The 11,333-nt window shown below is 48.1% G+C and overlaps 1 protein-coding gene across 1 annotated transcript; it reads left to right on the top strand.

Annotated features, from left to right (window-relative positions):
• The first annotated feature begins 480 nt into the window (after positions 1-480).
• On the top strand, positions 481-11,126 carry LOC114845664 (testican-2-like). Its single transcript, XM_029133954.3, has 9 exons — positions 481-580; positions 4,958-5,072; positions 5,786-5,885; positions 6,311-6,425; positions 6,839-6,958; positions 7,079-7,297; positions 8,523-8,585; positions 9,496-9,633; positions 9,772-11,126. The coding sequence occupies exons 1-9, from the start codon at positions 553-555 to the stop codon at positions 9,915-9,917; spliced, it is 1,044 nt and encodes a 347-aa protein (XP_028989787.2). The 5' UTR covers positions 481-552; the 3' UTR covers positions 9,918-11,126.
• The last annotated feature ends 207 nt before the right edge of the window (positions 11,127-11,333 follow it).

The following is an 11,333-nucleotide window of genomic DNA, read 5'->3' as shown; positions in this document are numbered from 1 at the left end:
TGTGTTTTAATAAAAGCCATAAAAAGAAATACCCTTGATAATATTTTATTGATCCCAGGAGGGGGATTTAGGTGATGCAGCACTACCAGAATCAGAGTAGATAAAAATAGGGAAGGAGAGAAAGCAGAAACACAAAATACACAGACTTAGAAACCCACGACCGGGTCTACGACTGTGAATGATGTTTTTTTAATTATTAATTATCTGTGCAAAAAGTTTTTAAGACTAAGCTGAAGCTAAATCAATGAACTGTACATATATTTGGAGATGAATAGACAAATTACATTCTGGAACTTTTAGTCCATTTGTAGCCTCTTAAAGCCCATCTATTCAACACGAGAGCTGGATCCATTAGAATTGCTAAAATCTCTCACGTATAATAATAAGCGTGTCTTTTATCTTCTATCAGTTTTTATGCACTTTATTATTCTTTTAATGATAAAATAAATTAAGTATTAAAACTTATTTCTGTCATTGAACTGCTCCACATGTATTATTAAATCCATTTATGCAAATATATTTTCTTCATTTCAGGATGACTACATCAAAAACATGGAGGGGAATGTGGGTTCCGACGAAAGTAAGTGAAGCAAATCACTTTATCTAATTTAAAGAGATTTTTGTGAACATCTGAGGATAAACGTGATTACAATTGTGTTAATGTTAGAATATACGCTGCTGTACAGGCAGAGACGGTTTGTTGAACTCCAGTATTCAAATAGCTTTACTTGAAAGGACAGTTCTACATAATCGACGCTAAGAGCTGTCTGTTTTTTTAAAATACTGGCTCTCGACAATGAAATAGCAAAAGGCTCTTCATCAAAGCCGTGCGTTCTTTCAATAATCTTTCTTCCTGGCGTCGGCCAGATTGTGATGGGCGCCGGTCCAGGGTGTCATAGACTGTGGAAGGTGAGGAGGCAGTTGTGATTCAGGAAGGGAGAAGCCGAGCCTTCACGTGGATCCATTAGTCTGAAAAGCCTGCTATAATTGCCTTTGTTGCTGAGGGCTCAACTCAGAACTCCCACCAGGCTCCATTTACCTCCATGGGGTCTGTTCCTCGTCGACAAAAAAAAAAATCTCACTTAAATCTCAAATCAGCTGCGGAGGAGACTGAACACCGTGAACGCTTTCTGTGCCAGACAAATGGTCATTTAGTCGTGGGCAAAAATGAATACAGATAGAAAACAAGGACATGGGGGGGTCATTATTTTCCAGATGTTTCATAACCTCCATCTACTATCTATAGCTGCTACATAGTGGAGCATTAAGCAGCTGCTGAACCAAGCATTTTAATAATAGTTTCCCACGAGATCCATTCAATTGAATAAATAAAATTTATGGTTTTTCACGTTCCTCGGGACGGGACCTGCGTATTCTAGTCCCGTTTAGCTGCAGTTCAGTTCAACACACATTGATCCGAGCGCGGAGCTGTGGGATAAACACTTCAAAACAACGGTTTAACTCAGCTGCGGATGGAGCGGGTCAAACGCTAACCCTGCCTGGAGGTAATGGAGCGGAGTGTGACTCATTGGGCAGATCGGGCTGTAATGGTGCTGCTCGTACACGCCGATGCCCTCCCAGCCGCCCCGTCGGGTTGCCGGTGTTTTCTGGAGGTCGGGTGCGGCACCACGCCCACGCCGCCCCGCTTGAAAGGCGCCGACGGCTCGCCTCGGGGGAGGGAGATGTGAGAAGGAGCGGCGCCGGACGTCGTTCCAGTCATTTGTTCCCGTAACGGGGGAATTACTAACGTAATGTCAGGAGAACACCTCGCCCGCTGTAGCGTGGGCCGTGTTCATTTGAATACCATTGATTCCGTCCCCCATCGCAACTCCCCCTGGAACTAATTCCGCAGCCCTAATTGATCGCGGTTCTCTCCATTGCAAATTCAAGAAGACAGCAGAGAGTCCAGCAAGGTGCACGAGCGAGAACAAAAGACTCGACAAAAGACTTCAGACGCGCCCGGCGCGTTTTATATCGAGCTGACGGTTCGTGTTTGTGGGCCGCTCCACACTCGACCTTGACAGTCTTTGTGCCGATAACTAACTTCTTGGACGCCCAGAGAAAAAAACCTCACTAATTGGATCCTAAAAAATGGCCGATATGATGCCTCCATTAGTGCAACAGGTTCAGATTATTCAGATTTAATGTGAAATTAGAAGTAGATGGTAGATAGAAGTGCAAGTAAATCATTTAATAACTCCACTGGAGGTGAATAAAGCTGCAGGCCATTTTAACACGGCAGCCACCAATTAAATGAAGGACACAAAGGCCTCTTCAATGACAGTAATTGCAAATCCAGTTGAAACTCATTTTCCTCAGACTGTCAGATGGGCCCCATCATGAGCTAATTCTTTTCAGTTTTCAACGCGATGCAACTACTATATGTTTTACAAAGCTTTAATGTTTCAGATGGAGGAGTTTTTCTGCGAAGGGAATTCAGGTGCAGGTGCAGAGGACGGGGGGAAAAGCAGATCACGGATGAGGAGGCAGCCGTGCCTCGATCGCACTGCAATAACAGTAATAATCTCTGAGAGATTGGATGCAAGCTCTGTGCAGTCACGTCTCCTTTCTTGACACGATTACAGGGGGATTTAAAACCCATAAAGGCTCTTACACATCTGCAAGGAATTTTCAATGCAGCATGATCAAAAACACAACAAGCAGCGAGAGGGAAAACAGACGGATTCTGATGTAAATGTTTAGATTGCTTTTCTTAGCATGTAGGAGTTTTGCAGGAACGTGGGATGAGGGGCGTAAGCTGTTGCTTGGAGGCAGATTTAAAGATGCTCACAGAGAAACCGAACATGCGAACGACAAGAGGTCTGCACATCCGCATCCGCATCTGGAGTGAAAACACTGGCGCCGTTTCTATGGGAACGTTGAGCTGGAATGATGTAAAAATATGTGCTTTAGTGAAAGGTTAGGCCGCGGATCAATCAGATGCTTTTGTTTAACGAAATAGCAGCTGATTTCACGGCACACAAATCATTTGTTGACAAATCATCTCTGACATCTGTATCGAACAGCACGCAAGCAAGTTCACAACTACTGTGGCTGGTGAACGCGGGGGGCGTTCGGCAGCCAGCTCGTTCCCCGAGGGCTCGGTGGAGGAGAAGTTAGATCTCAATTACACCAAAAGAGCTAATGTTGCTGTGTGTGTGTGTGTGTGTGTGTGTGTGTGTGTGTGTGTGTGTGTGTGTGTGTGTGTGTGTGTGTGTGTGTGTGTGTAAATGGTCAAATGTTTATTAAAGCATTCGTCATCTGGATGTTTGTGGTTCACACATCCAAAATTACAACACACATCATGTTCTTATTCTAATGATCTACGATGCATGACTGTCTGTGGGTTTGTGATCTCACAGATATTATAATATTAAAACAACACATGAAGGTGATTTCTAGCACATGCGGCGCGTGCTCTCTGCTCGCTGGTTCAGTCCACGGCGCAGGTTGCAGGTACAGAAACTGCTCGCTGGGCAGAAATGAAGAAAATGCCACAGTGGGAATGGAAGAAGAACAACTCCCATGAAAGTTTATGAGCCATGACTGAATTCAGTGTTGACATAATGCAATGATAACCTGATAGCGCCCTCCAACTACATATAAAGTGACAGTCTCTGCAACATAAAGCAGCGGACGGCCTCAGGACTGATGAGGTCCACTGAAGGGAACCGATGCTACTTGTTGAGGCACAGACAGCATTATATGACTCTGCTGCTTTATCGTCGAGCAGAAGCCAAAGTGAGATCCACGGTGACACGTTGGGCCAATCCTGGCAGCTTTTATGTCCTAAAATAGCAGACAAATGTAGCATCAACCACAGACTGTGGCTACAGCTGCTGGGTTGAATCACGACGGAGCAGAATACCTGTTGGAAAAGATGAAGCTCATAAAAGTCAAGTGGGCACAAGAATCATTTATAAGTCCTGACGGTTTCAGGTTTATGAGACATCAGCGCTGCCAGGATCCAACTCTCTGTCTTTGAGCCTCTCTGCTCACCCAAAACGCTGTATCCTGTGTTTTTATGACTTCCCTCCTGGGTGAGAGGTCAAATTTAGGTAAGATGTCCGTTCGGATCGCTTTATTTGCTTTTTAGGAACCAAAGTAGCCGGATGAGAGTTGACTCGTGACACAAGCTAATGTAAAAGCCTGAATATGACGGAAGCACCAGCTTCATAAGCTGCCACCGCCGGTCGAGCCTCACACCTTGTAGAGTCAAATCACCCGAGGCACCGCAGGAGTGTTTTCTCCAACCTGCCTCCAGCAGCACTGACGTATCGCCAGCGTCGCCAGCTTCGCAGGGACCTGGCTGGCGGCCACCTCATATGTTGACTATGTTGACTACAAAGCAGCTGCTCAAAGCTGACTCAGGATTTCACAGCTTAAATGCGCCACTTGCCAGTTGCTCCTCACTTAATCTGAGCCCGTACCGTTTCCTTATGGGACGGTGTGACATCCAGGTTTGCACGGCGCTGACCGCGGGCGGGGGGGACGCGGAGGACACGGGAGCTATTTCCATCCCGGCCCGTCGAAACTGTCACGGAGCCATTAAACTCTCCAAAGATATATAGAGAGGTGCGGGGATGGGAAGGAGCCGGCGGCGGGAGGGAGGTGGATGAAAAGGAACGTGGGAGACGAAGACGTGTGTGTTTGTGTTTGTGAGCGAGAGAAGAAGCGAGATGGTAGAAATAGTGATAAGTTGTCATGGGGGGAAGTGAGATGTGACAAGCTGAGAGAAAGAGGTGCTCAATCAGGGCTGTCAGGCTTTCACGCAATCAGAGGCAGCAGTTGGAGTCTGCAAGAGCACGTCGATGACAGCTGTGCATGCACATCTGCAGACAATGAAAGAATATTGCAGAAAAAGAAAGAAACACTGGAGGTTATTCATGCTGAGGTCACGCAAAGCTTGAGTGGGAGCACAATACGAGGGACTGACGTGTTGGGTGTGTGCCGGCAGACGTGGACACCACCAAGGACCCGTGCCAGAACGTGAAGTGCAGCCGCCACAAGGTGTGCGTGGCTCAGGGCTACCAGAGGGCCATGTGCGTCAACCGCAAGAAGCTGGAGCACAGGTGGGTGGAACGAGTGGCGGGACCTATCGATCGCCGCTCGCCGTTCTTCAGTTCCATTCAGTCGCGATAGATCTTAAAAACGGAGTCTCTGCCTGTGAAATCCTTCTAATTATGATGATTACTGGCTTTCAGCAGCCGCCTTTATGCACGATTATCATCCCAGTCATATTCTCACGCTAGTGTTCGTGTTCCCGATGCCTCCCCTCACAAAGAGCTGCTCCCTGTAAACCCCGCGTGGAAGCGTTCATCCAGTCACCTGTTCGACTGCAAAACAAGGGCTTGCCGTCTTAAAAGCCCCGAAACGGCTGCGAGGAATTAATGGCGTGAGTTATTACTACCTGCAGAATCCGCCGGCTCCGACCGGCGTTTATCTTTTCCAGTAAAGTGCTTCATTTACAGAGTCACTCCAGAGATGAGAGCGACTGTGTCGGCTAATGGGTAATAAGCACGAGCGCGAGCACACAGCGAACCAGCCCGGCGTCATTTAGTGGCAGGCTCAGAAGTCATAATGCACATGAAGCCAATGGACGCGGGGGAACAAAGCAGGCGAAATATTATCAGACAGATGATGAGTTTCTGGTAACGATGATCAGAGAGCTCTGGTTTAGTTGATTTGTTGCGTGAATTACAAAGAGCTTTTAATACCGTGCTCTTGTGAGGTCTCTCTGATGCTTTGTTGTATTGCTTTTTGACGTTTTCTCCTGTTGGCCCAGGGTCAAACAGCCGGAAGGCCGGGAGAGCGGCTGCAGACCCTGTCCCGCGGCCGCCTCCTCGCCCGTGTGCGGCTCTGACGGACACAACTATGCCTCCGAGGTGAGAGACGCGTCCTGCCTCCGCATGAAGCCTGCAAAGAAACGGAAAGTGGCCGTGTCATCGCTTTGAATAATGAGAGGGAGTCCAGTCAAGTGCTGTTTCCTGCCGCGCTGACATATATGTGGGCGCAGCGGGCCGGCGCACTTCATCACCGCTCCGAGTGGCAGCGTGATTAATGACTGACGTGGTTTTGAGCGGCATCGCCGTGGCCCAGCCAGCGCCTGGACTCTTTATTGATTTACGTGGAGGTTTTAATTTTGACCTTGCATGAGAAGACGTCTCATTCCTGCTGCGACTTTCTCTAAGTGCAGTGTCTCATCTGAATGAGCAATCTTCTTTTTCTGCGGTCACCCCCATAAATATTTTAACTGCATCGCCCCTCTCTCTCTCTCTTTCTCTCTCGCTCGCTCGCCCTCTCCTCACAGTGTAAGCTGGAGCAGCAGTCCTGCCTCACAGGCAAAGACCTGAATGTCATGTGCACCGGCTTCTGCCCCTGTGCCACAGCCCCAGTCATCGTCACAAACACTGACACCAAGCGAGGCAAGTGTCTTCAACTATATTTACCTTTATTGATCACTGCCAAACACCCCTCATGTGGTTAAAATGCTCTTTCAGTCATGTAGTAATTAATTATTTAGAGTGTGCACTGGCTATGACTGGAGTCAAACTCCATTGATTGTCCTAAGGGCTCTTGGGCATGTGAAAATTTGAATTGACCAAAATGAACAAACGTTACTCCTGCATTTCATCTGGAGGCTGAGACTGAAAGAGGATTTGCAATGCATAAGGGCTCTGTTCTGCGGTGCAAAAGTGTCCCGTTTACGGTATAAATCAGAGGGAAATCAAAGGCAGAGCCCTTCGCTGGGTTGGCTGCACATACAGCGCTGCCTTTTGGGAAGGTGAGTCGCTGCCAGGCTTCTCAATGCAGGGATTCCCCCTTTGTGCTCCCACAGAGAGCTGCACTGGCCAGGACCTGGCAGACCTGGGCGACCGCCTCAGAGACTGGTTCCAGCTCCTTCACGGGAACGCCAAGCACAACAACTCTGGCAAGCTCGGCGCCGGCACAGCCTCAGGTCAGTGCCTCACGATGCCGCTTTATTCCCCGCGGCCTCCGAGCTCACGACTCAGTGCCGAGTAAATGCCGTGTCGACAGAAAGACGCTAAAGCACCTTGCGAACGAATATTCCCAACAGCGCTGGACAGGAGCCTGGTGGCCAGCTGCAAGGACTCCATTGGCTGGATGTTCTCAAAGCTGGACACCAACAGCGACCTGTACCTGGACCAGGCGGAGCTGGCTGCTGTTAACCTGGACAAGTATGAGATCTGCATCCGACCCTTCTTCAACTCCTGTGACAGCTACAGGGACGGAAAGGTCTCCACGGCGGAGTGGTGCCTCTGCTTCTGGAGAGAAAGTGAGTGGACAGGTCAGACGGGTGAAACAGGGCGCGTGATGACATCACTGCAAACACATAATTAAACCCACTGTGTACATTAGTAGCTGCGTCTGGAGCTAAAAGCCTCCGGACCCTCTCTCTCTCTTTGTCAGACAGACACGAGAGCGGTTCTGCTGGTGCTGAGTGGTGTTTCTGAAAATGTCAGACTATTCCTTTAACCGAGTCTGAAAGCCTACAGGAGGCTATTCTAAAGCGCGGCTTGGCAGCCTCATCGGGACATTCTGCTTCTCCTCTTTTAGGACCTCGGCAGCGTGTACAAACCTATGCTTGAATTCTCCGCTCACTCGTTTTCCGCCGCTCATCCAGGTCCCGGCCCAGGTAGCACCACTCCTCCCATGCTGGGAACAATGTGGGCAGAGCCTCTCAAGTCTGAGTCATAGGACAGTTGGCCGCGATCGCTCTCTGTGCTGCCTGAGCTCGGCCTGTCAGCCGTGCTACCCGAGCCCTGAAGGCCCCGCCCTCCGCTTGACGCCATCTGTCCGTTTGGTCACAGTCTCCTGACGGGAGTTGTCATTAATAACTTACACCCTCAGTGCTGCTGTAGCTCAGATACCTCATGAACAGCATCTGCACCAGTTGCACTATCTGACCTTTACTAAACCGCTACACAGTCGAGCAGTAACCTCATTTACATGCTGATTGCCTCATTGATTTAACCTCCAACCAAAAGATTACAGAGCCGTCCTAATCAATTTTCCATTACAAGCTGGTGATACCTGATAGCGACTTCATACGTAATAAGTAATAAGTGTTTAATAATTATTGGGCTGATTTGAGCTGTATGAACTGATATGACAGTGGAAGTGGCTTCACAATAAAGACTCAGAGCTAATAATTCTCTGTGATTTCATCTAGTTTTGTGTAAACAGCAGGGACACAAAAATGTTTTTATGATTAAGTACCGGATTTATCGCCACGTGGGTCGTGGCTTCTTTGTTCCCATTTCTGTCTTTTGCAGAGGCTCGTTTCCTAGTCATTCTCAGACTTCATCCAGATGTTCTTTCACCTAAGCTCTCGACAATCGATCAGAGTCTGAGCCAATCAAATATAAGACTTCTAACACAAATCAATACGGGGGGAAAATTGTAATTATGAGGAGCATTGATTGAGATAAGGTTTGGAGGATGAGCAGGTCTGGATTTTGTGTGTCATCACTTTTTTTCCTACTTTCTGATTCTGACAGAGCCGCCGTGCCTCGCTGAGCTGGAGAGGATCCAGGTGCAGGAGGCAGCCAAGAAGAAGCTCGGTAAATAAAAAATAAAAAAAAGTCATCGTGACTGATTGGAAGATTTCTAAGCACCGAAGTTGCATAGAAGTGTCACATAGTCGTGAAGTTCCAGTGACGTAACACACAACGCTGCAGGATTCAGGATGCTGTAGGAGGCTGGTTACAGAGATCACAGTTCAGAGCAGGTCCTGTTCAGGCTGAGGGGATTAAAGGAAGCAGCTCCACGTTACCATATGCTCATCGCGCCGCGTAGCTGCTTCCAAGTCTCAAACCCAGGGATTTGTTCCTCCATCTTTAAATCTAACATCCCTTGTTTTTGCAGCGGCGCGGTGGGGGGAGCGGGGCCTCGTTAAAGAACTCCGCTTCGGGGTTTGACAGGAGCGTCCTGAGGGAGGCTGAGGCTGTGGATCTCTGTCACCGAGGCTGTCACAGCGTCCTCACTTGCCACATCCACCGGCGTATGCTGGGGTAAAGCAAACGGGGGGAAGCCTCCGCTCTGCCAGGAAGCTGCCTCTCCACGCTGACTGATGCGCTCGTGGCGGGTTCACTAAGGCGCGCTGGCGTTCCCGCTGACGTCAGGCAGCCGCGTGGCGGAGGGGATAAATGTTTAACCACTCGATGCACGGCCGCCTTTAGGCAGAGCCGGGCTCGGCTGTTTGCACGGCCGCCGCCAGCGGGAGGGGAGCGTCTGATGCCCGCTGTACTTTTTCTCTGCCTTGTGATAGAATGCAAGAAAACAGTGCTGACAGTGCACTAAACACCTGGTAGGGAGAGAAGACTCCACGCTGACTGGGGCTTTGCTCTGCACTCATACTGGCTGGCTGCTCCCCATTCTGCAGCCATTCGCTTCACCGTTTAAATTCAGAAGCATAGTATCACCTTAAAGAACAAAGCGGATACTGACGTCTGTGCATGTGCCTCCTGCCAGTGATGTACGTTCCCAGCTGCGACGAGGACGGCTACTACAGGAAAGTGCAGTGTGACCAAAGCCGAGCGGAGTGCTGGTGCGTGGACCAGCACGGTGGAGAGATGACTGGCACCAGAATCCATGGCAACCCAGACTGCGGTAAGGAGGAGCGGGGGCTCTCAGCCACAACATCTCCCTCGTAGCAGGCCGTTCTTCTCCTGTGATTGTGTCTAAGAGGCTTCGTTATATTGACCCGGCAGCAGCGCCGCAAATTCCTTATGTGTGTGATGTTTACAGATGAAGCGGCGGGATATTCTGGGGATTTTGGGAGCGGAGTGGGATGGGAGGACGAAGAGGAGAAGGAGGCAGAGGACAACGGGGAGGAGGCGGAGGAGGAGGAGGAGGAGGAGGGCGAGGCGGACGACGGGGGATACATCTGGTAGAGCTGACTCCTCCCACCTGGAGAGCCGGGTCACAGCTGCTGGCAGAACCAAAGGGATGGCTCTTTCCTTACCACACAAGATTTGGGGGTCGGACTCGGGGAGGCATGGAACTATGTGGAGGTGGGCGGGTCCACCGATGAGGCCGCGCCCAGTTTTCTGTCTTAGATATGTGTAATTGCTTCATTCTCTTCTCTGTTCTTGAGCAACGGAGCTTTTTGTTTCGCAGGGCCCCCTGACTACTGCGCCATAGGTAGCTAAAGTCCATCAGAGTTCCTATCTTGTCCGATCGCCATCTATGCATATAGAGATTACCAGTGATTTCGTATCGTGTCAACAATTGCTTGAGTAGTTGAGCTGGCGTCCCGGGGGAATTACTACAGATCAGAATTTAAAGGAAAAGTTTGACATTTTAGAAAATATGCTGGTTATTTGGAGAAAGCTGGAGGAGAACATTAGGTGTGACTTTTACAACAATAAGAATCCAGTAAAGATGAGCTCAAATTGTCCTGATGACAACTTCATGATTTCACAGTTAGTTTTGACAACTGGCAACATTAGCTATCTGCAAAGGTAACATATTAGTGTTGAGTTCACACAGACACCTCCCGATAACAATGTTCTCTCACTTATCTCTCAGCAAGAAAGCAAATAAGTGTAAGTCTGAAAACGTGAACCTATTCTTCTGAAGCAAGTGTGGTTTAGTATTCACAGTCTGATCCAGTATATACGTGTAAATCCAGTGTAAATGATCCGTGATGCAAGTTTAGACAGTTTCCGGTTACTATGGTTTCAGGCTCTGTGTGTGGTAACTGTGCACTGCAGCTTTTAAATGTTGTACCAGCTAGATGGATACACGACGTACAGGTTTTAATTGGAATACATTCGTTAAAATCCTAAAGAATGTACTTTAATGACCCAGGCTGCACCTAAACTTGAAATCACTCTCCTCTACTAACGCTGTGCCACTATTGTTTTAATTGTTTTCAACTTGAAAATCTGTACTTTGTGTTTATAAAAAAACTGTGCACTTCTTGAAGTTTTGTGTGTACTCTAATTCACATTGTATTTTTTTTATTGACTATATTGTTGCCATGTCTTCATTCATGCTATCGATAGGGCAGACATTTGGTTGTTTTTGGTATTGCATGTTAGTAAATAAGAATGTACATCTAGGCTGAGCACTTTACTAATAAAGGCACTGGAGCCAAACTCTATGGTGACTTGAATCATTTCAATGTATTATTAGCATCCAGGAAAAAAATGTTTTGAATAATGCCTGACACAGAATAACGTTCTAAAACTTTGGATTCCCCAAAAGTAAAATTTGATTGTGTTTAACTCAAAAAAAGTAAAGAAAATCATTAAAAAAACATTTCTTGCTTCGCTATAAAATCCGTGTTTATGGCAACAACTCAT

Source organism: Betta splendens, chromosome 19 (genome assembly GCF_900634795.4).
Source record: "Betta splendens chromosome 19, fBetSpl5.4, whole genome shotgun sequence".
Lineage (NCBI taxonomy): Eukaryota > Metazoa > Chordata > Actinopteri > Anabantiformes > Osphronemidae > Betta > Betta splendens.
Note: the sequence above shows the minus strand (reverse complement) of the source record. Positions and strands in the feature narration are given on the sequence as shown.